We start from the raw sequence: 26,317 nt of genomic DNA, 5'->3' as shown, positions 1-26,317 counted from the left end.
TTGCCTTCTTCAGATGCAATATATCGGAGCAAAGATAATTTTAACAATATTAGTACAGGACGAATGTAGGATAAGATGGACATTTCAGGCAATTCAAAAAGATTTCTAACAATGCAGGTTTCTAAAGATAAGATGGATTTAGATAGGGATTACTATGGACAGTATATTTGAGAGTGACACAGTCCTGTCTATGGATACTCACTATATAGGTTTGAACAGAACCGTCAGGGATTCTAGGATTCTGCTGGGCACACCGGACTGGACAGGGTCTGCAAGCAGCAAGGCGCTCTTGTCACCGCACGACAGGACAGGGTCTGCGATGGCTCTCTGGTCACGGCACAAGATTGAGTTTAATCTGCCCTTCTGGTTCTGAAGATAATTATTTAGCAGGCAAGCAGTATAGCACAGCCCAGCTGCTTCTTTTGTTTCCACTTTAAGTTTGGGGGATGGGTTCTGGAAGTTAAGGCCCAGCTGAAAGTGGTCCAGCTATGCAATGAGCCTTTCTGCTTGCACAGTTTCTGGAGTCTGGAATATGGATAGTTCTCCTTCAGGGGGCTTCGCCAAGATCGGGATGGTGGGTGGATCTGTGTCCTTTCTAAGTTCTCAGCTGTCTCTATTTATGCATTTGATAAAGGGGTGTGTATGCTGAATTTTCCTAAGCGCACCCCCTAGAGGCTATTGGCTAGAGTCTGCTCTCTCCCTTGATTGGAGGAGAAAACAGGGTATCACCATGATGATGTGGTTTTGAGTCAGAGAATCCTCCCTTTGGCTTTTGAACATGAAATCTACTTTAGAACTTAGAAATACATATTTACAATTTTACAAACTTTATAACAATAACCTATCTAGATCACATATTTTGTGGAGCAGATGCTCTTCCAAGCCCTGTCACGGTAGGATCTTGGGTCTGGATCTGACAGAATTTCACACTTTTTGTCCTGGACACAATATCTAGTTTATCCAAAATTTTGTACAACTGTGCGCATTGTATATGGCCATGAGCGTGTGAAGTTTCATGCTTTTGACATAAACACATTTGGTATGAAACCACAATTTCTACAGTTACGTCCCAGAACCTAGCACCGATTTCGGGCGCCTCTTAAAATGTGCAGCAAAAAATTAGGTTCAGAAGTCCGGGATTTACATGTTTTTTACAATTGTCCACAGTTAATTATCAGTCTTTTTAGAAATATACTTTCTGTCCATTGTGAATCAACAAAAGTTGTCTGTCCCCGCCTCCTTTTCCAGCCTGGCAGGTCTGAAGCAATCCGCCCCCTTCCTTCTGGGAGAGGCCATTTTTGATACTTCACAATCTGCATATCCTTTCAGCCAGAGAAAGTCCATTGTGCCCTCCCCAGAGCAGCCCAAGTGCTCCTCCCTGATCTAATACTCACAAAGGTGTGATTTCCTGGCATTGGTGGGAAGCTGAAGGGAGATGCATTTTGTTGGGGGAAGCCGTGGAACTGGTTTGGTGGCTTTGAGTTCAGTTTATTCAATGTAATGTTATTACATTTTTCTTGGTTTAAAACAAAACTTGCAATTTCAAACAAACAGCTAGAATTCTTATTCCAGCTTCTAAACCATGGAAATTAAATAGTTACAACCTAGGTTCCTCTTAATAAGAGGTCACTTAGTTTCCAGACATTTGATTTCAATTGCACAAGTTTAAACTTCTGATGCAACTACTGTCATACATACTACAGCTGTCATACAGGCGGCCGCTGGTACTGCGCCCATATTTTGACAGATTTCACAGGCAGGCACCTTTTTGCTGTTGACATTTTGATGACAGATTCTGCTTTTCATGACATTGTATGTTCATAATGATTTGTTAAATGAAGTGCAGGGTAACACCCAGCAAGGATATTGGATGTTTTATGGTGTTTTGGACCAGCATTCTGTATTTTCAGCAACCAAGAAAAGATTTAAAAACAAGATTACGGATTTCTTTCAGCAAGCACTGCTTTTCATGCAGGCTACATTTTTACTGATTGGGCAGCCCAATTGCATGTTTCAGCAGTGCGGTCTCCGTTCCACTAATGACAACAGGCAAGGTAGATTTGGCAGCCATCTTTTGGTGCTTTGTCGAGCGCAATTTCCATAGGTTTTGGCACGCCCAGGGGTTTTGCAGCCATTTTGATAATTCTTGCACCACCAGAACACAGGGATGTCGCAGGGCAGAGCAGAAGTGGGTCAATGCATCCCCACATACCTGAGCGATGAACTCACCATTTCTGAAGGCCCGCACACCATCAGAAGCCACAACATAGCGTCACTGAAAACAAGGAACTACAAGAGGGGATACAACTATGAAACTGGCCTTTTCTTGCTGTACAAATGCTTATAGTCTCTCCAGAAAGTATGACCGACTCGTTTAGGAGATTCTTCCAGGAGTGGATTAAATCCTCCTGTCCCTTAGTCTTGGGGGCATGAGTGTCGGGGAGAATTCTCATTTCTGTACTAATTCCCTTCAACCTTGGAGACCCCCCCACCTCTTTTGGACTTTTAAGTTTTATCCTGGGGTGAGTGAGACGTTTTTCTCACTCTCGCATGTATTTTTGATCTGATATGGAATCTGGTTTTCTGTGATTTTGGAGTCTGACAAACTCCATAGGCATCACCTTTTGTATTGTGACACACAGCACTGTCAGTGCAGTGTCACAGAGAAGTCCTTTGGATTTCTCATAAGGTTTAAATACCTTCTCTTGGGTAAACTACTGTTACCAAGAGTAGTAAAGTGAAATTGACTTTACTTACCTGTTTTTCCTATCTAGGTCCAATACACCTCATCTTATGTGTAAGTACTGTGAGGTTACTTTGTAGCCCCCTTTTCCTACTTACTCGTGTTATGTTACCCTCACTACATATAATGGCTGGTGGCATTGGTTTAATTTTCTTACAATTTTGCATTTTTACTGCAGGCTGAATCCTCAGCTGCAGTAATGCACCCACGGGTGCCCATTTTGTCAAAATGGCCCTGGTTTTCTTTTTTCACCATTTCTTGCTTGTGAGGTCGGTCTTGGGTTTTACTCTGCGTGCCAAACCAGGTCTAACCCTTTTGTTTGTTTTGTCTTTGGCGGACTCCAATGCTGAAACCCGCCTCTGGCTCCAGTGTGTCTGGCGGGGCAGGAAGCGAGGGAGTTGCCAGAAACTCCCTGTCCTTGGTCTCCTTGGTTACCCAAATACACCCAGTCGTGATTGGCTGGCTGGCTGGCTGTTGTTGGACAGCCACCCTGCTGTGTGAATGACAGTTAGGCTGTGCATGAATGGGAGAAACCTGCATAAAAGGTGAGGTCTCTTGAACAGAGGCCACTGGAAGAAACATCAGATGAAAAAACTTGGAAGAGAAGCTTGCTGTACCCTCCTGCACAGTTTAACTGCTTGGTGAAGCCCTGCTGCAGTGCTGAAGCTCCAGCTTCGTATCGACTAGAGAAGCTGGAACGGACAGCTTCTACCCTTGGGTTGGTGGGACCAACTGACCCCAAGACAAACTTTACTGGAACCCCTCTCCCTGCTGGCTGTAATTCCTTGCTGCTGCTGGAACTGAGTGATGGGGGTCAGGAACACCAGAAACGAGTGCATAGTCTTTAAGCCGGACCCGAGCTCCAGGAAGATCCTGAGGACCCTCCCGAAGCAGGACGACCCAAGCCCAAGCCACCTCAACAGAGTGCAGGACCCCAGAAGCAAAGGGGGCCTTTCAGGTGTCCAAGAACCGCAGTGGTGCTATTGACCAGTAGCTGAAACTGCAAAGTGCAGCTGATTTGGAAAGAGCCCATAGTCGCAGACCTTGGAACTGCAGTGCAGGAGTTCTCCCTCTTGTCCGCACGACAGAGGCCCAGTAACCCAGGATCTGCAAGACTGCAACCAGAACAGCAGGATCCTCTTCTTCCAACCTAAGGTACTGTCATGACTCGAGGGATACTTTTCTTTTTGGTCTGTAGCTTGTTTGTTCTTACTGGAGACTTACAGTAGTTGATTTTTCTGCAGAGTTGCTTGCAGCTTTGCCCTTCACAAGCGTAACAGCCTGTGGCCCTACAGTGATTCTTTTTCCTACAAACTCTCTATATAACATTGTGCAAGATTTCTGTGCTATCTGAAGAAGTGCCTCGGCTCCCTAGACATTGTTCAATTGACTTTGGCTGTCCTGGCTCCCTGCACACTCTTCTGACCCATTGACTTTGGTTGTAATTGTGTCTCATAGGTGGTGCATAGTTTAACTTGTATTGCTGGGAAAGGTCTAACCTAGACTTCATTGGAAAGATTGGAATGTATTTGCATGCTCTGAGAACCCGGTAACCTTTTTCCTTCCCCTAACCTTTTCATTTTCCACAACCTCAGTATTGCATTAAGTGTACAAAGTGATATATCCATGTCCACAGTGTGCTAGTAATTGAAGTCACCTCAGGGTGTAAGTAGTGTGTGGCATCCCAAAAGGGTATCTACTTGCTTATCTTAAAACTGAGGAAGTGTTGTGAAGTTTATTTTTATTGTTGCAAAATGCCCTTTCTAAAGAAGGCTTATTTAAAACTGACAATTATTTTACTAGAAAACCTTTAGTATAGGTGTTATTTGAATACTTGTAATTGTGAATCTCAGTGTTAAATCTCTACAGCTTACATTTACCCCTCTTGATATAGATCTGGCTGCTCACTCTACCAATTTGTGTAGTACAGACCTATACCAATAGGTGGGTTACCTATTACCAAGAGCACAAGGCTAGTGTAGTCTTTTACAGGGTTACTACATACAATCTTGCCTAACACGCAATGTCTCAGGATCCTGTTACCAACACAGATCAGACTGGACACCTGCATCTTGCAGTTGATGAACATGAAGACCCTTCCCATGTAAATTACTGATGGCGCCCCTTAACCTTACTTCCCTTCTCCAGTTACTCCAACCCTCCCACCCTTCTTCCCCTACTCATCCTGGCAATCTCTGTTACCACGCACCCTACATGTAACCCTTGTGTATGTGTCCTTGTACACTGACCTGTTGCTTCCCAGCTCGGTTTAAACGTTATAAATACTATGCATACATGCATTCTCCCGAGGAGGGTTATGTTTTTTAGGCTGCAATGTTCAATGTTTTAAAACAGACCCCACCTTCCATGTTTGTTTTATCTGCAACCTTCCAGCCCACTTCTTCTTAGTTGAACTGTGGAAGCCGAAGTCAGTCTTGCCACCATACATCTCATGGTTGGTCCTGATTGGGAGCATGTTATCTGCACCATCAATAGCTGTTTTTACAACCAGGCGAATATGCCCAGGCCAGCAGATTTCCAAGGAGCTGCATTTTATTGCAGTTTATTTTCAATTTGCTGGGTGTCATTTAAAAAATATATAAATCCAGTTTTATTTCTCCCAAGTTTGGCTGATCATCAACACAGCAAGTAATTTTGAGCTGTTAAGTTATTCCACTCTTGGCAGCTAAAGTCTTTGATGGCCAAAATAATATCAATGCTTGATATTTACAAAAGCTTTGTTAGGGTGACTTGTTTTATGTAAAAAAAAGCCAACATTTTAAATTTTTTTAAAAAAGGAAACTTGTACCAAACCCAGTGTTCTTTAGGTATTTAGGTATTTAGTGATTCACTCATACAACTCTCTAAGACTTAAATGACTGATCTAAAGCTCTTTGGTAATTCTGCTCTTCCCAAAAGCTGCCCAGTAGGCAAATGGCATCAAATGGCATCCATACTGGTGTATCATGTGTCTTTGACATTCTGCTGCACACTCGGTACTTACAGGAGAGCCAACTGCAAAGTATGTCACACGATGCATAACTGTGATGTTTATAATGAATGTAAAGTGTTCTTTACATTCATTATATTTTAACTACATGGTAGGATACTGTGAAAAAGTACTTAAACGACAGCAGGACATCTATATACCCAAAAATCTAAAAATGTTCATATGCATTGTGCAGTCCAACCAATTCTACGGATTTAAGCATTTTTAATTACCTTAAATGCAAGCTGGCAAGACCCATAGCCTAAACCACACCCACAAAGGTAATATTGTGCTGCAACGCCCTATCCATTGCTCAGTTTTACTCTTGAAGTGTTGGGTATTTTGAACAATTGCACAAACAGCAGTGATTTAAACAGTATGTACCCCCTTTTTTTAAAGGTAAAAGGTACCTGCATTGTGCAGCTACGAGGAATGCTGTTGCGTTCCAAACATGATTGTTCAGGGTCGTTCTTATCCATTACTCAACCATGCGAATGTACAGCCAGAAACCTTTAACTGTTTTTACTCTACTGAAGTTTTAATGCCCAGGCAGAGTTTACAAACTGCACTTGGGGTTTTGTCATATTTTAATGGTATTCCAGCCTGTTAAGATTGTAGGCGTCCTCTTCAAGTTCTTCTTCGGTTCCTTCATCCAGTGGTTGACTTCCAAGCCAAAAGCCTCGCCTTTTATTCAGTTCTCTCCAATTCATTCCAGCCTAGCTGTCACCAGGGTGGCTGTCCTTCAGTCAACCGGCCAATCATCAGAGAGTGCATTTGGGTCTCCTAGGAGACTAGAACAGGGAGGTTTGGGCACCTTCCTCACTTCCTGCCCACCCCAGACACTCTGGAGCCAGAGGCGGGCTTCACTCGTGAATCCCGCCAAAGGCAAAGTAAACAAAGGGACCAAACAAGGTTTGGTGCACAGAGTAAATCTCAAGAAGGACCTTTCCACACAGAAATGGCGAAATAAGACGACCAGGGCCATTTTGGCAAAAATTGCACCCTTGGGTGCTTTTACTGCACCTGGAACGCAGCCCGTGGTAAATGCACACCACGGTAGTTAAAAGTAAACTACTGCCACCAGCCATTCAGTGAGGAAAGGGTCACGTAAAAATGTTACATGAGAAGCTAGACAAAAGGGATGCGAAGTAACCCCTCCAGCACCCTATTGTAAGGTAGTTTGTGCTGGGTCTAGAAAGTTACAAATGTAAGTAAAGTCAATTTCACTGCTCCTGGAAATAGTAGTTTATCCAAGAGAAGGTATTTAAACCTTTGGAAAATCTGAAAGACTTCCCTGCGTCACTGCACTGAAGGTGCTGTGTGACACCATGTAAAAGATGATGCCTATGGAGTTTGTCACTCCATAACCAAAAGAAGCCGTGTTAAAAGAAATCACATTAAAATACATAAGAGAGTGGGAAAAGGGGTCTCACTCTCTCCAGGTTAAAAACATCAAGTCCTCAAAAAGCAGCAAAGTTACTGGGGGGTCTCTAAGGTGGAGGGCATGAACACATTTCTGAGAATTCCCCCTAACAGCCCAAGGGATTACTTCGGCTGCAGCAGGTAACTTGCCTTATTTCCATTTTACCCCCTGCTAACACCACAGCTATAACCATGAGAAGAGGGTTCAGTTCTTTTTTTGATATTTTTATAAGATGTCCCTGTACCACTTGCATATATTTCATATGTAAACTTTACCATTTGACAAGACCGGATGTAGAAATGTAGTTATGTTGCATTAATATTACAGAACAGTCTAGGTGCTTCTCATAGACTGACAGCAGGCAATTTGTGAGAGAAACCAGACATCAGCCAAAATTCCTCGGTATCGGGTAGTATTATCCCCACCAAAAATATCGCAGTATATATGGTTGTCGGGAACGGCCATAGGCGAAATTTTTAGTGGGGATTTTAGGGTTTTTTGGTTGCTGGGGTGTCCCCGCTCCTTTTAAAATAATACAGGGGTTGCGGGGGTGTCCCCCGCAGGTTCCCTGCCTTAATATCGCTGCATAAATATGGCGATATTTCTGCAGGGATATTAACACATGGAACCAATTCCTCGTTCCAACCTCTTCTCACTTGTGTCCAGTTTGCAGACAGCTTATGTTTTTATCGCTTCCTCTAAAAGATTATTTTCGGTCCTAACCGACAGTAGACAATTAAACGTAGCAATTACCTTGAATGCACTCATCTGTAGAACACACTGCCTTTTCAAAATCCTGGGCAGCAGAGATCTGAAAACACTCTTTCAACTAACAGAACATAGAAGATGATGGGCTTGAATTAATAAAGAGTAAGCAATAACCTTCTAATCCCTGCTACCATAAAAACATCCTTCTAGTGTTATGGAGCCAACATGGGGGGAAGGGGGAATAGTTTGGACAACGCAGACAGTTTGTTGAAGCAGTGGGGATCTGGTTACTGTGCAGTTTGGCAGAGGTGTAGTAACGTTGGAGGTGGGGGGGTTGCATGCGCTTACTTGGGCCTAGCGCAGCAGAAAGCCTAAATATGCCACTGGCACCATCAGCAAACTTTCTTGGAGCAAAGGGTCTAGCACTGGCATAGTTTGTGCCAGCATTTCCTGTGCAATTCTTGCTGTGCCGCTTTATCCACCATTTCTCTCCATGTCCTGGATGCCCCTTGTTGGTTCTCTTTCTGTCCCCTCTGACTTGATTTGCCTCATCTACATGGAGGAGCTTGAATGCATGGCTATTTGCTTGCAATGTATAGGCAATTTGTTGTTGACACCTCTAAAAATGGAAAATGTGGCTTTGATTTTATTTATTAATTTGTATTGCGCAGAGACATGTACACGGTTTAACAAACATGAAGGACATAGATAGCACGATACAGTTGACGGCTACATAATTTTGAGAGAGTCGCTGGTCGACATTAGTTGAAAATATGGGTTTTCATGAATGTGCTAAAACGCAAATAGTTTGTTTCCATTCTTATGTGTGCAGGAAGATTGTTCCAAAGGCCAGCGAGTATGACGGGGAAAGATTTTCCTGCTCAATTATTACGCTTGTGTGTGGCCACTGTGATCATGCCTTGGTCAGCAGATCTTAGCTTTCTGTTAGGCACATATAGGAATAATTTGGATTTTAGGTAGGCTGGAGCCTTTCCGTAGATGCATCTGTGCACCAACATCAGAGCCTTGAAATGGACCCTGTCTTCGATTTTTAACCAGTGTTGTTCTTTTCTTGCTTCACTGATGTGCTGGGTTCTGTTTTTTTGTTGAATGATACTCACTGCATTGTTCTGAACAACTTGATAGCTGTGAAGATATTGTTTATTTTATCCTAAAATTAGTGCATTGCCATAGTCGAGGCGCGATAATATAGTGGCTCTTGCAATGGTAGCACAGTTGTCTTTTGATATATATGGCTTAATGGCTTTTAACAGTCTAAGATGGTATGCGCTTATTTTTTACATATTGGGCTTGTGCTTTGGACCCCAGGGAGGCTTCAAGCCTCATTCCGAGGGTTTTGACCTTACTCGGGACTTGTATTTGGGTGTCTTTTATCACAAACGAGCTGTATATTGTGGGTAGCTTCATTCTAGCTGAGTGGGAACCAAAAACCATAAGCTGTTTTATTTGCCATTCAGGCACATCCAATTTGTATCCATCATTGTTCTACCGTGTTGTAGACCACGGATAGCTGCTCACTGTCTTTCTGAAAATCCCCTCTTAGTTCGATCACCAGCTGAGTGTCATCAGCGTGGTTGGTGAAAAGGGTGTTGTGACATGATCGAGAACTAAGCAGAGGTATCTCAAGTACAGATTGAATAAAAGTGGGGACATCCAGGCCCCCTGTGAAACACCGCAGATTTCTTTTTCCAAGGAGAACTTGTCACCCCAGTGGAAGGTAGACATCCTGTTTTTGAGGAATTACATTATCCAGGCAATAGCTTCTTCTGAGCAGTTTGCAGTTTTTTCAGTGCTGCGTTCAGATCAAGAAAGATGAGCAGGCCGGCTTTCCCCTTGTCTATAATGCTGAGCATTTTGGTCTGCAAGTCCAACATGGCGGTTTCTGTGCTTCTACCTGGGGTTGGAGGTGCATTGTGGCGAACTTGTCCATGATCTTAAGAATCAAGTTACAATTTGTAATGGGTCTAAAGTTATTTGGGTCTCTCTGGTCCAGGTTAAGTTTCTTCACTAGTGGTGTTACTGTGATCCTTTTTATAGCTTCTGGCACTATTTGGTCTCTAAAAGAGGTGTTGATTGTTTTCGTCAGGATCGGGGCGAAGATGTCTTAATTGTCCAGAATTATTTTGGGCAGAAGTATGTTTCCTGCGCAGGTTGTGGGTTTCATAGTGGCAAGCACTTTTATCATATCACTGGTGGTGATTTGTGCAAACTTGAAGGGGTCTGTGTGTTGAATTATTTCCTCGGGAGGCAAGGATACTGGGGTCTTTTTGGTGGTTCGGGATTTTTCTATTAGGTCTCCCTTGCCTTGGAAATGTTAAAGAAGGCGATCTGAGTTGTCTCACACTCTTCCTGAGTGGGTAGGAAGTGAGGGGTGATTGCCTTAAGTTTCTGTATCCATTTTATGAGTGGCTACTTGATCTCACTGCAGTGTTCCACAAGGGTAAGTATCCTTGATACCTCCCAAGATTCCAGAAAGATTTCCTCCCTGTTTGGGTGGCAATTCCTCAGTGTGGCAGTAGAAGTTAACACATTTTCTTATACACTTTATATCAATAATATTGGCAATGAGACCCAGTTGACTAAGTGTACTTGAGTTGGCTGTAACAGAATTTTTGTTATTCTTTTTTTTAGTAGGCAGATTTAGATCTGTTCCTCAATTTATTTTCATTTAACCTCCCTTTTTCTAGGCTTTTGACCTATATGAACAAAGATATGCTGCTGTTAAGATCCACCAGCTAAACAAGAGCTGGAGAGATGAGAAGAAAGAAAACTACCACAAGTAAATATGTTAAAATGTTCATATTTTTGTAAAAATATCTGCTGATCACAAATAAATGATGTGATGTCTTAATTTAGGCATGCGTGCAGAGAATACAGGATACATAAAGAACTGGATCACCCAAGGATAGTTAAACTATATGACTATTTCTCTCTGGACACAGATACGTAAGTCTAACATTATGTCATTGAAATTAATGTTAAATAGTTCACATGTATGCCAATCATCACCTGAATATATTTACTTATTGCATTGTCTGTCACCTTTAAAACTTTCCTAGCTAAACTCTCATGTTTCAAAACCTTTTCATGACCAGATTTCGATACTTTATTGAATTGTTTGTTTGGCATTGCTGGTATAGCTACAGTGTATTTAATTGGGAATAACTATATATCATTAAGTTCTTACATAAAGTGTGTGTTGCTTGCCAATTTGCAGACTCCTGTATAATTAACAGTAGGCGGTGGATCCATTGATTCCTGTGGGCAGGACGCATACTATGGATACCCCGCCCTTTTACTGCTTCAATGAGGTCTGACCCTTAACTGGTCACTTTACACAGCTATAAAGGCCATGTTGGTAGCAACAGAGATTCTTGTTATGGGCAGTTTTATCTCTGCCTGTTAGTTCAAGTCACTAGCTCAAGGTTACCACACACTACTCAGTGAAATGTCCTGCCACTTCAAAACACCATTTTATTTTTTAAACAAAGCTTTATTTTAAAAAATTGTAGTAGTTTGCATGAAGAAAACAAAGACTAAATATTAAGGATTTGAAGGCAATACCTCATGCACATAATCCAAGCTTATATTGGAGCCACAAAGAAAACCTATTTTAATGAGTTGTTCCTTATTTAGCAGTCTAAGGTTCATAAGAAGAGAACTCCAGACCTTAGCAACTGTAACAGGAAAAAATCTTTCTGAGCTATTGACGAGCTTGAATTTTGGGATTTCCACCAGTGCTAATGTGAATGATCGCAGTTTTCTTAAGGGCTCATAAGGAGACACTACGTTTTTGATGTAAACTGGCACAGAGCCATGTAATGATTTGTGGGCCAGTATTGGCGCCTTGAATTGTAGGCAAGCCGCACTCGGAAGCCAATGTAGATCTTGCCGGCAAAGGGTGATATGTTCTCTCGTGGACTGCCTTTTTATGATGCGTAGAGCATCATTTTGTATCACCTGTAAATTAAGTATATTTTTCTTCGAGGCACCAACCAAAAGAGTTTCCATAGTCCAGTCTGGGCTAAATAGTTGCCCTAGCAACTGAGGCGCAATTGGATTCGGATAGGAACGGTCTAAGGTTCCTCAGTAGTTTCCAATAATAGGAAGAATTTGTCAGTTTGGTTAGTGTGGGTTTCAGAACTCAGCGAAGAATCTAGATGGAAGCCCAGCGTTTTGATTTTTTTGGAAACTTCAACACTAGAGTCGTGATTGTCAAGCGAGTGGTATCTGTGGTGAAGTTTAGATCTGATACCTGTCCCATTGAGACACATCCAGTTTGCATTCATCCAAGTTTCAATGTGACTGTAAATAGTTTGCATATTGATATGAGAGACAGTCCCCTGTGAGCGCAAGTACTAGCTGAGTGTCTTCAGCATAATTGGTGAAGAACACTCCTAACTCATCTAGCAAATCACATTGAGGTCTAACATAAACATTGAAGAGCAAAGGGGACATGCAGGTTCCATGTGGAACCCCACAGTTAATAGGAACTGGGCGCAAGGTTGAATCTCCCCAGCACACTCTGGAGGTCTGATGGGATAGGAAAGACTGTACCCAAGTGATGGCATCTGGGCTGCAAGTCCTATGTCTCTCAAAGTGAGGAGAAGTTGATCATGATCTAAAAGATCGAATGCTCTGGATAAATCCAACAGCACATGTGTTCCAGTTTTTCCTTTGTCTGCAATGTTCAGCATGTGGTTCTGGAGGTCCAAGAGGGCATTTTCAGTACTGTAACGGGGGCGGAAGCCATATTGTCTTGGTTGCAAAATGTTTGATTCTATAGAAGACTGGAGTTGAATGGTAGCGGTTCTATCCAGGACCTTTAACAGGAAATTACAGTTTGTTACATGACTTAGATTATTTGGGTCTTTAGTGTCTAGGCCAGGTTTGTTAATCAGATGTGTAATAGTAACCTTTTTTTATAGAGTCCGGTACATGGTTGTTAGAAAAAGATGAATTAACCAACCGTGGAGCAAATATTTCTTTATGCTCAAAAATAAAGTTGGATGAGATTCTATTTTCAGGGCATTGCGAGGGGTGGAGTGGGGCCAAAGTATTTAACATGTCACATGTGGTGATGGAGGGAGGGAGGGAGACAAATGCAGCACATTCCTCTTTAAACTCAGTATCAGAGGTAGAAGATATAATGGGTAGCACTTTTTCCAAATCGTGTCTAATCTTGGAGCAGGCCTTATCTATATTGGCCTCAAAAGCCTGCTGTATATTGATACAATCTTGGTTAGTTGGGGAATGAGGCGTGGATGAGCTTCCTGATTTCTCTAAGACGTTGATGATTTCAATAGTTTGCTTGTATTATTGTATTTTGTCTAAACCTTGCCAGTTGGATTTGTTTTTCTGTATTTTTTTAAGCCATTTTAGCTCTGCCTTGTTTTTTCTCCTTCGTTAATTTGAATTCTTCTGTCTACCACTTTTGATGGGTAGTGTTCTCTAATTTATTTTTGATTGGAGCCACTTTGTCCAACATAGAACATATGGTGTGGTTTAAAAACATCAACAAGGATTGTTGGAGAATCTGTATCTGTAGTTGAGGCCATGATAAGATTCAAACATTTTTTCAGTTCACAAGTTGTAATTTTTTGGAGGTACCTGTTTTTAATTTACTTGATTGGATTCTTTCATTTTAACGGGGGATTTTGTAAGAACATTTGAAAAACTATGGAGTAATGGTCTGACCAGACACAAGGTGTTATCTTTATGTGCAGTCAGGTTCCTGACCAATACCCAGTCAAGGATGTGACCTTTAACATTGAGTTGGTGAGTTATTAATTACATGATAGTCAATGTTATTCATGGCAGCCCCTAATAGCGTGGCTTCTTTATCAGAGCTGTTATTATGCCACCGATTAAAATCTCCAACAAATAAGGTGGAGCAATTTGGGTCATGCAATCTTTTGAGGATATGTAGGAGTATACATTTGAGGTGAGGGTTCCAGAGTTGGGAGTGAGTGACAGTTGGGAGGTGAGAAGAGCAGTGGACAACCAGGAGCACAGCCTTGTTAAAGGTTATTTAATAAAGAAGATACCGGACTGTGAGCTGTTGTATATAACATATTGGCAACAAGGTGGTCCTGAGGATACCCCTGACTGCATTGTTGGTGCGCAGGAGATTACGACTGTGTGTAAGGGCTCTGCCACCACTGCGTCATCCAGGGACAATGTGAAGTGTACCCCCAACAATGTGACTGCACTACGACTTGAGCTGCGGCGAATAGCGGTGTGCACATGTTCTTCTGCCAGAGGTTAGTGCCAGTTGGTGAGCAGGTGCAAGTGGATCTAGGTCTCCTGGCCTAAGCCCCGCTCACCTTTCAATCACCTTAAACTGTTTTACCAAAGTTTTTACCTACTTAAGCCAGCCTCTTTCCTTTGCAGTTGGTGAGCGGAAGTAAGTGGATCTAGGTCACCTGGCCTAAGACCCACCCACCTTCTTTGCCCTGGCTCTTCCTTTCTTTTAACTCTTATATTAAGGGCGTCTCTCAGCCAGGCATAAGAAGTGAAGGGCAGACGAAGAAAAGGGCCATTCCTGTTTGGAACTGTTCAGACAGGGGGACCCAGGGCCCAAACCCCTGCCCAGACTACTGGTAAGCACGCGCCGATATGTGTTTTCTCCCTCTGTCCCCAAAGGCCGTCACCAGTGCCAAAAGCATCCTCTAAGGCATAAACTCCACAATGCAACAACCTCACCCAAATCCATCTCAAGCCCATCAACACCCCCTCACATCCACAATACAGAAGTTGATGCTCGCCAACGTCTGCTCAGCTATCACACATGCAGCAGACATCGCTGACCTCATCACTACTTGATCTTGACGCGATCTTCATCACCAAGTCCTGGCTGGCACCCCCCTCCACCCACATATGAGATGTCTTTGTCCCCGACGGCCACAACATCCAACACAGAGACCTTCCGAACAAGACAGGTGGAGGCCTTGCAGTCATACACACGATCTTGTGGTCCTGCACAAGATTTGATGTTGACAACATTGCCTCCTTTTCCTGCCACTTCCCTCTCCCCGACAGTCACCTTCCATCTCATCTACAGACCACCGAGACCCAACATTGCCTTCATCAGAGACTTCACGGACCTGGTCACCATCATGTCCCTAACACGCACTAACATCTTCCTAGGAGATGTCGGCCTTCCAGGCAACAATGCCACCAAACCGATGAAGCAAGCTCTCCTCAGCCTCAAACCACACAGCACACAAGTTAATCATCACTGCACTGTCTTCCCTCCACTACAGCTCTCCTCTCCTGCTGGACTGGTCTGGCCACCTAGCCGTGCCTTTCAACATCCTGCACACCACCCCAGTCAAGCACTCCCAGCAGACTAACCCGCAGGTCCTTCAAGAACTTCACAGTGGAAGCCCTCATAGAAGACCTCACCTACCTACACCTTACATGCACCGAACTGCGACTCTCTTCTGGAAGCACTCAACGCCACCCTCTCAGCCTTCATCGACCAACATGCGCCTCTGAAACAATGAACCTGCAAACCAAAACCGTCAGCACACTGGTACACACAAGAACTCCAACTCAGCAAAAGAGTCACCAGGAAACCAGAGAAAACCTGGTACCGCTCCAGAACTGCATTGGACCCGGCGTTTCTTCGAGGAACTCCGAGCAACCCTTCCCACTATTAGAATACCATACCAGAAGCTGACAACAAAAGCAGAGCCCCCTTCAAAGTGGTCAAGCAGTGCGTCATCCCACTACCAACCCTGCCATAACACACTCCATCGAAACATTCATCACCATCAACGCCTTCATCGACAAAATCAGCAAGATTCGCCAGCACATAGACACCAGCTCTGCAACCACAGACCCACCTAGAGTCCCTCCTCGCAAAATCTCCACACCCTGGACAACATTTAAGACACTCAACAGAGGACCTGGTAGAAACCCTGGCCGCTTTCCGAGCCACATCGTATACAGATGATTTTTCCAGCATCCATCCTCAAGACTCTCCCCGCAAAAGCTCTCCTTCCCTACCTGGAGATCATCAACAGCTCCTCAACTCAAGGGACTTTCCCATCAACCATAAAAACAGGACAAATCCTCCCTCTACTAAAACTCACCCTGGATCCTGACAACCTAGGTAACTATTGTCCCATCACCCATCTTCCCTTCTGAGGTAAGATCGAGAAAGCGGTAGCCGCACAACTGCAGCAACACATCGACACCAAAAATCTCCTCCAAACCTAGCAATCCGGTTTCAGACCAAGATGCAGCACAGAGACAGCAATCATACAGGTGTTGACGCCCTTAACATCAGCCACCCCTGCCTCCTGGTTCTACTCAACCTCTCAATCGCTTTCGACACTGTAGACCACCAGGCGCTTTGGACACCCTACATCTTCACATGGGGATCAGCAACCTTGGCCTACACTGGTTCAAGTCCTACCTCGCCAACCACAAGCAGTTTTTTCAGATGGACTGCTAGATCCCCAATGCTACCTTGTCACCTGTGCAGTCCTGGAGGGTTCTATCCTCTTCCCAGTAATCTCCAATCTATACATGGAGCCGCTGGGAGACCTCCTAGCCACACACAATATCCACATCCAGCAATACACTGACGACACACAGCTATACCTCAAGATCGACTCCATCAAGGACGTCCGTAGGCTCAAAACCTGCCTCTAGCTGATCCAGTCTTGGATGTCCAGTGCATACTTGAAGCTCAACCCCTCCAAGACCGAATGCCTACTCCTTACCAACAACAAAAACTCAGACATACAGATCTGGATATCAACCATGAACTCTGAGGGCTTCACACTGTCACGATATATTATACCAGCACAAACAAGTCACAGATCTCTTCCCCTGCAATTAATATGGTGCACCCCGTGTCACAGTAGACCAGTAACCAGGCCGGTGTTAATGAATATTTTATTAATTTAGTATTCAATAGAAAAATTGAATAAACAGTTACAATAGCCACCAATGTGGGGCAACACAAATTTCAGAGTTCTTTTTGGGTTAGGCGGCACACTAAGACAACTCAAACATGTCTAGCACAGGTTTTACTTTATTCACCAATACCATTAAAACAAAAACACCATGAAAATGAATGCAACCCACACGGAAGTGAATGCGCACATAAAGGATTCTTGAGCCCCAGCTACTCTCACAATCTCACTACCAACCCCCCACATCCAAGTCCCCTCCCGCACCCACCCCAGAGACCTCCACTAGGCTTCTCAGCTTTGAATGGAATTTTGAGTGGGGTTTTCAGAAACACTATGGGGAGCCAGCAATGAATGGGACACTTTGTGTTCTGCACCAGAAACATTGGTTTTTGCTTAGTTAGGACCACTGCTATGAGACAGCACAACAGAGTACTTTGTGCTGCTTATTCTTAGGAGACAAAGAGGGCTTTAAAGCATGCTAACCAGCACACAATAGGAAACTCGATTTTAGAATACACTACACATGGGCAAATGGTAAGGGAATGCAATTGGAAATTCGTTATCACCATACAGTAGGGGAAGAGGAATAGACTAGGAAACTGCTTTCAAAAAGGTTAAGCTAAATTTCCAGGGAAAAGAAAATGCAAATGACACTCATTTTTACTGTGGCTGCAATGACGGGCAAGCTCTAGGCAAAGGGGAACTTGCAATAGGAAATCTGTTTTCAGTGAAAATGACAGAGGCACATAACAGGCTCTGGGCAAAGGAATAGCACACAATAGAAAATCGGTTTGGATTTAAAATGACAGATGCAAATAGAAATTGGAACACCATTTAAACACACTGACAAATTTGTTTTTCAGCTCACAATGAAATGAATTCTTTGGGGAACACTTTGACTATAACAACTCACAAGGCACTGGGAAGAGTTTTGAATTCCATCTATCCCAATCACGTGAAACAAATGTGGGAATTAATTGATTTACTGAGAAAAAAATACCAGGGATCTTCACAAGCAACTAGAGATTCTTAAATGGGAAATGACTGAAATACGCAGGCCAACAAAGAATTTGCCAATGGGAAAATTACTACAATGCACAAACTGATTTTCAATAGGAAAATTACTGAATTACACAGATGTTTTTTTTCCTATGGGGGAGTCTGTGGCAATGCTGTAGAAAAAGGGGCTTATTTAATCTATGGCTAGGGATGCCTATACTAGAGGGCTTGATGGACATCAGGGGGGCACCAGAGCATCACTGCAGCGACAATCAAGGGGTCCGTCAAGGCTTCTCTCTGTCCTCCAAAAGAGTCCTTCCAGCTACTACAGCTCCTGGCTTCACTCCCAAGATTTAGGCCTCACTCTCAAAGTGTGGTTTCAGATTTTTGTCAGCTGCACCCCAAGATTTGGTAGGGAGATTCCTGATTTGTGGCAGTGACTTATTTATAAGGCAAGTGACATCACTAATGTGTCATAGTTCTCGCAAAATGGATAGGGCAGTGTTCAGAGGTTCCCTCCCATCTGCGGGCCGATGGGTCCAGAGAAGGTGAGTGTTTTGGGAATCCAGGGGAGGAAACCCCATCCCTCATCTAACTTCGGCAGGGGGCTGGGTTTGATTTTTGCACATGAATATCTCACTGTATGACAAATGCCCTTTCTCATCGTATTAGGACACATATGATGATAGGTTTGAATACTAAATTTTTTGCTGAATCACATCAACCTTGTCAGATGTCTGTGCAAGCTACTGGGGCGAAGCTACAGTATTTTATCGTTTCTCCAGTAAAGAAAAAAAATCAGTTTCACTTCTGAACTTTCTTTCTCCTAACAACCAATCACTGGTCTCTGGGTCATACTTCCCCCAGCCAATGACTGCACTCTACCCAAGACCCTCCTTTGGCATCCATCTTCAGATTTTTACCACCTTCAAGTGTTAGGAGTCCTCGTGCTATAGCTCTTGAGCTTTTACTCCGTTTTGTAATTTTCTAAGAGTTTTGCTCTATTTATTTTGGTCAATCAAACCTCAAGCTCCATCGATCCACTTTCCGATAAACGGGGACCCGTTTTCGGATTCTGCAGCGCCCCTCAAGGGCGAATTTCGTCTAGTTTTTCTTCTTGGAGGATTCCAGCAGCTTCTTCGATGCCTACGCCACGTGGACATGGCGGATGAGAAGCAGGACTCGGCGTCTCTCTTCAAGGTTTGCCCCGGCTGCAACCTATGGAATGTTTTATCAGACGGACGTTCCGTGTGCCTTTACTGCCTGCACTCGGACCCGATAGACATGGAGGATGACTGTGCGTCTTGTCAGGAGATGGTGCCCTGCACGATGAACGACCGATGCAGGTGTTTCAATGAGGGCTGCATGCCAAGGTCCCTGCTCTGGGCGAGTCCCGGCAGCATGCCTCCCCTGCCCAGAAGAAGAAAGTTGAGCAGTCTTCTAAGTACTTTAAGGGACCCCTCCCATGGGGGCCCAACATAAGGCTAAACACTGCAAGTCCACTGCCACCCGGAGCGCCGTTGCGACAGGCTGCATGGCGGCCAGGGAGAGTACAGCGTCTCCATCGCCTTCGACCACGAGCCAATGCTCAAGTTCTTCAAAGAGGAGGAAGTCGGACCATCCGGGCAAGCTTTTGGAGAAGACCCAAGAAGGCCAAGGGGGAGTGGGGCTTTGACCCTACCCCTAAAATGAAAGCCTCAGGCTCGACCAAGGCCGTGAAGGCCCAGGTACATCTGACGAAGGCCCAACATTCCATCTAAGGAGTGTTGGCGTCCATCACAAAGGCCGCAAAGGTGGATCTGAAGTGCACGACCCCGAAGGCAAGAGTATACCTGCCGGCCCTGAGGGAGTCTTCTTTTCATCCAATCGAAAAGACACTGGAGAAGATGACGTCAGAGGAACCACCACCCGAGAAGAGGAGAGTTCACCCTCCGCCTCCTTTCCACCCTGAGGGATGAGAAGGATCCGGACACTGACGACTGGCACGGATGACAACGGTGGATGGGGGGGGGGGGAATCTCCTGTCTCCGCCGGCCAGATCTTAACTGCCCAACGAGGTAGGTTTGTTCCACGCCATGATCTTCTCAAAGGCCTCAAAGCTGTTCCAACTTGTCCCTGAGGAGAAGACGAAAGAGGGGTTCCTTTACCAGTGCAGCGAGGCCAAGAGGAAGACAGTACTTTTGATCCCGCTCTTGGATGACATTTGGGATGAGGGGTTGTCCCCCATGAAGAACGCTTCCTCTGCCCCGGCGAAGAGGGACCGCTATGAAAAGAAATAGTGTGCCAAGCCATCTCCGGACTCTGTGGTTTCGGCGGCAGGCAAGAAGAAATCTTCGGGCTCCTCCTCGGCAGCCTCCTAACCCCCCTCCCCCCCAGACAGTGAGGGGAAGAAGTTGGATGCCATGGGGCGAAGAGTCCTCATGTCGGCCCTTGCCTTCGTGGTGCCCTACGACAGGGAGCTTTGGTTCAAGATCGCTCCCCTCCTGGACTTCCTTCCCGATGACAAGAGGGCAGAGGCATTGGAGATCCTACAAGAAGGCGAGGTGTCGTCTGACCATGCCATTACAGTTGTCACGGACATCGCCGACACAGGCTTCTGCCAAATGGCAACAGCGTTTGCCTTAGTCGGCGGGGCTGGCTGAGGGCCAAGAATTTCCGCCAGGATGTTCAGTCCAAGGTATTGGACATGCCCTTTGACAGGGACAATTTGTTCGGGAAGACTGTGAATGAGTCTCTTCAGGCCATCAAGGCAGACACTCAAGAAGGCTTGCTTCAGCAGCGGCGACCGTCCTTTCGGACTTCCGGAGGAAAATCCCAGGGTACCTCCAAAGGACTCGGGAGGTGCCTCGTCCGACCATCAGCCCTCCCGCTTGTCCGCCCAGGAGACCGACAGGGGTCGTGCTAAATGTGGAGGTGGACTTTGTCATCGCCAAGGTCCCCAAGGCGTTGCTTCGACGTCAAAACAGGACTGAACCAGCCGTGGAGTCGGGCCCACATCCGTGCACCCAGGTGGGAGGCCAGCTGACTAAGTTTGTCAGCGTGTGGAAGACCATCTTCACCGACTGTTTGGTGCTGGACGCTCTCTCCCACGGACACACCCTAGAGTACATCAAATCTCAAAAGTTTCAGATGGTGACTTTTCAGCACATGCTAGGTCAACTGGAAGAGGGCGGGATTTTCTGTCGTCACTGGATTAGGAAGATGCTTATTTTCAGTTCCCCCATCCACAAAGGCCGCTGCAAGTTCCTACGCTTCATGGTTCAAGGGCAACATTACCAGTTCAAGGCTCTTCCCTTCGGATTGAAGTCGGCGCCAAGAGTCTTCACCAAGTGCCTGGCGCCACAGCTGCTCCTACAAGGGACCCACGTGTACCCTTACCTGGATGACTGGCTCATCCAGGCAAGTTCAAAGGACATCGCCATCGAACGCACAGTGAGGACTGTCCAACTGGGATTCTTGGTGAACTATGCAAAGTCCTTCGCAGGACGCATGGTTTCTGGGGGGTCCCGACTCAACAGTTTTGTGTCTGGCGTCTCGGTCGGAGGAGAGGATAGCACCCATCTTGGGCAAGGTACAACAGCTGTTGGCCCTGAAGATTGCAAGGGTGAGGTTCATCAAGTCCCTGCTTGGCATGTCCTCATGAATATATCTCATTTGGCTGTGCATGCTTTGGATGCATCCACTGCAAGAGTTACTCGACGCCCGTTGGATACAAGTATCGGGAAGCTTCAAGGACAATGATACAGTGGTGGGGAGTGCACACACATCTGTCCGCAGGTGTGGATTTCCAGGCCCCACCGCATCAGGAGACGGTCACGGCGGACGCCACCCTGGAAGGATGGGGAGCGCGCACCGGAAGTCTTCATGCATGAAGCCTGTGGCTAGCGAAGGAGATGACGTTGCAAATCAACGTGTTGGAGATGCAGACGGTGTTTTGGGCCCTGAAGTCTTTCCTTCCGTCCCTCAAGGGCAAGGTGGTACGGGTCTTCACGGATGAAACCACAGCAATGTTCTACATCAGGAAGCAGGGGGGGTACCAGATCCCCAGGTGCTCTCCAAAGAGGTGCAGTACCCATGGGATGTTGCTCGTCCAGTTTCATCTGGCAGGAGTGAAGAACACTGTCGCAGACTCTCACAGCAGGTAGCTGCGCTCTTGCCACGATTGGGAACTTCGGCAGGACCAAGTGGATCACCTGTTCTGCAGATGGGGCAATCCGCAGTTTGTTTGCGACGGTGACGAACAACAAGTGCCGGATGTTTGCCAGCAGGTTTCCCCTGCCAGGGAGCACGGGGGATGCATTCTCTTTCCCCTGGGACGGGCTGTTTCTGTATGCGTTCCCTCCGTTGCCGTTGCTTCTACGATTAGTCAATCAACTCAGATGGCCCTGGTGCGTTGCCGTGGCAGATATGGTACCCAGACCTTCGGGACATGTTGGCGTCCCCTCCAGTCAAGCTTCTGGTGGTTGCAGATCTTCTAGCCAGGGAAGGAGGTGCGATTCTGCACCACGACCCAGGATCGCTGAACCTGTAGGCCTGGCTCCTGCAGCACTAGAGTTTGGGGGCTACGATCTCACAGCGGGTTGTAAGGAGGTGCTCACCATGGCCAGAGCTTAGTCTACTCTCAAATGCTACAGACAAGTGCATGAGGTTCGCAGTTTGGTGCCATACTCAGAAGATCGACCCTTTACGAGTGACTGCTCCGCATGTGCTGCCGTATTTGTTGTCATTGTCCAAGGCATGACTGGCTCATGCTTCCATCAAAGTTCATCTGGCAGCTATCTCCCGCTACACCAGATGACCTGGACGATAATCCTTATGGTCGCATATTTTGGTCAAGGAGTTTGTCAAAGGACTATTTCGCTGCGCCGCTGAAATTATTGTCTTGGAAAACAGCTTTTCTTGTGGCCATCACCTCCACACGAGTGGGAGAGTTCCAGGCCCCCTCTTGTAAACCACCTTATTTGACATTCCACAAAACGAGGGTAGTGCTACGGACGCACCGCTCCTTCGTGCCCAAGGTGCTGTCGGACTTTCATCTAAACAAGCCCTTAGTGTTACCTGTATTCTCCCCGACGCCTTTGTCGCCGGCTGAGAGGAATTTTCACTCACTGGATGTGGCTAGAGTGCTGAAGTTCTATGTGGACTGCACAAAGAGTTTCCGGAAGACATCACAACTTTTTGTGAATTTTGGCCCTGTGAACCATGGGAAGGCCCTCTCCAAGTCTTCCATTTCCAGGTGGCTCTCAGGATGCATCACCCGTTGTCACTGGTTGGCAAACCAACCGTCGCCTGCCCACCCGACCAGAGCGATTGCTGCAACTACAGCGTTCCTGTCTGGTGTGCCCCTGCTTGACATCTGCAGGGCTGCTACGTGGAGATTGACGCACACCTTCACGAAGTTCTACTGCGTCGACGAGGAGTCCAGAGTCTGCCAAGCAGTGCTGCGCAACCTGTTCGCTTGAAGGTGAGCCTGGTGAGGAGGTAAGAGATGCTAAATGTTGAGATGCTTAATGTTGAGTATTGCCACTCCCGTGGTTGTGCATGTGTGTACTGCTATGTATTCTCTATTCATGAGCATGTGAATCCATGCCAGACCCCATACTGGAGAAGGAACAAGTTACTTACCTGTAAATGTTGTTCTCTAGCATGGGTCTGGTATGGATTCACTCTGAGGCTTTTCTCCTAGTCCTACTGTCACTTTACGTGCTACCAAATCTGAAGATGGCTGCCAGAGGAGGGGCTTAAGTAGAGGCCATTCATTGGCTGGGGTCAGTATGACCCAGAGACCAATGATTGGTTGTTAGGAGATCGACAGTTCAGAAGTTAAACAGATTTTTTGTTTACCGAGGATTCCCAGTCTGACGGGGAATATTCATGCGGTTGTGAATCCATGCCAGGCCCATGCTGGAGAACAGTTACTTGTTCCTTACTCCTGAACTATATTAATGAAAAATATGGCACTTGGGCAGAATATGGATAACATTGATGGTTCGCACATTTATGCAGCGATCCCCATCAAGTTTTTCTTCATAACTTTTGATATGTAGGTGTCACCAAAATCGCTTTTGGTTCACCAGAAGCGGCTCACTGACAGCTTTGAATAGCGTGCTATCAATATTGCCAAAGTTATCCCATAAACAGCATATCTCCCATTCAAGGGGATTGGGTCAGTCGATGTATTCCATATCTATGACAGGTAATCACCACAGCTGTGCTGCTTTGTAAAATTTTCTGCGTCGATGCCGTCAATACGCTGTCCTCGAGGGCCTCTGTCGAGCCGACGTCACCGGATGTTATAAGTAGGACGCACGACACCCGTAGCCTCAATTCCATTTTTTCCACGAACATGTTTACTTCGGGGATCTCGGCGCGCCTTGGTTGTTCTGGTTCCATTCTTTCATGTCTTAGTCTTCTTCTACCCCACGGCCGGGTTCAAGAAGTGTCGGGGCTGCGGTTCCAAGATGTCGCTGACGGACTCGCACGACGCCTGCCTCTGGTGCCTCGGTGAGGACCACACCACGGACGATTGTGACGAGTGCTAGTCGTTAACATCGAAGGCCTCGCGGGAGCTTAAGAAGAAGCTTTCTGTCGGTAAGGTGTCCAAGCCCCGGAAGTCGAAATCCGCTGGGCTTTTCGACTGATGATTCGAGGGGCGACTCTCCGCATCGTCGGCGTAAATCCAGGGGGACTCGATCCAGGAGTGGGTCCCGCCATTCCTCTGCCTCTTCGAGGCACTCACGAAAGCGCCGTCACTGGTCGCCTTCCCCGTCCGAGGACTCCGCCCGTCGGTGGGTTGCTTGTCCCAACAAACGTTCCACTCCTGGGGAATGGGATTCATTTCGTAAGGAGATGACGATTTTTCAGTCGCAGGGCTCAGTTCCGTCCGTGCCGTCGAAAGGCGCCGGCTGGGAACGTGCTAGAGACACTGTTCGCACGCCTTCAGGCTCGAGCGGTCGTCGCAATCACCGGGCACCTTAGAGGTCCCGATCGGACAAGGTGGATCGCTCTAGCCATGCCCGCTCCAGGTCCCGGTCCTCGACGCCTCGAGACAGTCGGAGCCTGTGAGGTCTTCGAAGACATCAGTGCCAAGGCCGTCGAAGGACTCTCGAGGCTCCGCCTCCGGGGAAGCTGTCGACGCCATTGGTGCCCAGGCTTTCGAAGGACACTTTCGGGGCTCCGCCGTAGAGGCCTGTGTCGATGCCTTCAGCACCACGATAGACGTCGACGCCGATTCTTTCGACGCCTTTCAAGGAGGCTTTATTGGAGGTGCCCCGGAGACCAGTGGAAACTCAGAGAAAGGCCCTGCAGAAGTCAGTTAGGCCTGTTTTGAGCCTTTTTCTGTGCCCTCATTCAGGGATTTCTTTCAGCCTCTGGATTACATCTCTGAGGAGGATGAAGGGTCTGATGAAGGTATGGTTCCTGACAAACTCATGTCTGGTCATAGACAGCTAGAAGACCTGCGTCAGTCTTTGCAGGACGCCAGTGGTCTGGGCACCTCTCCGGAGGTTGAGTTCGGTAGGCCTGAGCCTGGCAAGCACGCCAAGTCCTCGTACCGGCGCCTTATGTCAAGGGTGGCGGAATACTTAGGGTGGTCTGCGCCACCAGGGGATTTTCTGCAGGATGACCTGACTGATATCCTTGACCAAGGTCCACCAACTGACCCGGTACTGCCATTCCATATGGCCTTGCAAAGAAAGGTGGCAGCGGCTTGGACTGCTGCGGAGAGTCTCCCGGCAGTGAGCAAGTCTTTGCCGAAGAAATACCTTCTGGCCAGTAGCGACCCCAGCTACTTGACTACGCACCCCACTCCGGAGTGTTTGGTGGTGCAGGTGGCTACTGCACTGGCAAAACAGGCGTCGTACCCTACCATTCCTCCTGCTAGGGACGACAAATGTTTTGATGGCAGGGCGAAGAAAGTGTTTTCTTCAGGGGGTATGGCTTTACAAGCAGCCAACTCTGTGTGTGCCTTAGCACGTTTCACTCACTCTGTGGATTTGTCTCTTTGGCGGCTGAAAATATTCCCAAAGGGGAGGAACGGAATGGCTTTCTTGCGCTTGTTCAGGATGGCAAGGAATGCCATGTGTGAATCCGTAGAGTCAGGTCTGGACATGGCAGATTGCGTCAGCCGGTCCATGGCGGCGAGCACCGTAATGCGTAGATTTGCGTGGTTGCGTAAATCAGGGTTTGCTCCTGATGTAGAAGCCCGGCTTCTCAACATGCCCTTTGATAGTGAACATCTTTTTGGCAGCAAGGCTGACGAGAGCCTTGAGAGGTTGCAGACCTCCAATGCTGCAGCAAAGTCGTTGTGCGCTACAGTTCGCCAACCTCCGCCTTTTCGTCCTAGGGGACAGCAATGGAGGGGAGGTTTCTATAGCTACTACTCATCCTTCGGTAGATCGAGAGGACCTGCAATTCAAGGGGGCCACTGTAGGAGTACCAGAGGTGTAAAACAAGGTACTTGATGGGCCAAGGCCGCTCGGGGCAGTTGCCTCTTTACCCTCAGG

The 26,317-nt window shown here is 46.5% G+C and overlaps 1 protein-coding gene across 5 annotated transcripts in view; it reads left to right on the top strand.

Moving 5' to 3' along the window:
• TLK1 (tousled like kinase 1) overlaps nt 1–26,317 on the top strand; it is a 1,414,233-nt gene that overhangs the window by 1,007,173 nt on the left and 380,743 nt on the right. For all 5 annotated transcript variants that reach the window (XM_069616191.1, XM_069616192.1, XM_069616193.1 and 2 more), the window contains 2 exons: nt 10,572–10,663; nt 10,741–10,830. In XM_069616191.1, coding sequence (XP_069472292.1) covers nt 10,572–10,663; nt 10,741–10,830 — 182 coding nt within the window. The remainder of the gene's footprint in view (nt 1–10,571; nt 10,664–10,740; nt 10,831–26,317) is intronic.

This window comes from Ambystoma mexicanum, chromosome 9, assembly GCF_040938575.1.
Source record: "Ambystoma mexicanum isolate Mex_15411 chromosome 9, UKY_AmexF1_1, whole genome shotgun sequence".
NCBI lineage: Eukaryota > Metazoa > Chordata > Amphibia > Caudata > Ambystomatidae > Ambystoma > Ambystoma mexicanum.
The sequence above is the reverse complement of the archived record's forward strand: the minus strand, read 5'-3'. Positions and strand labels throughout refer to the sequence as shown.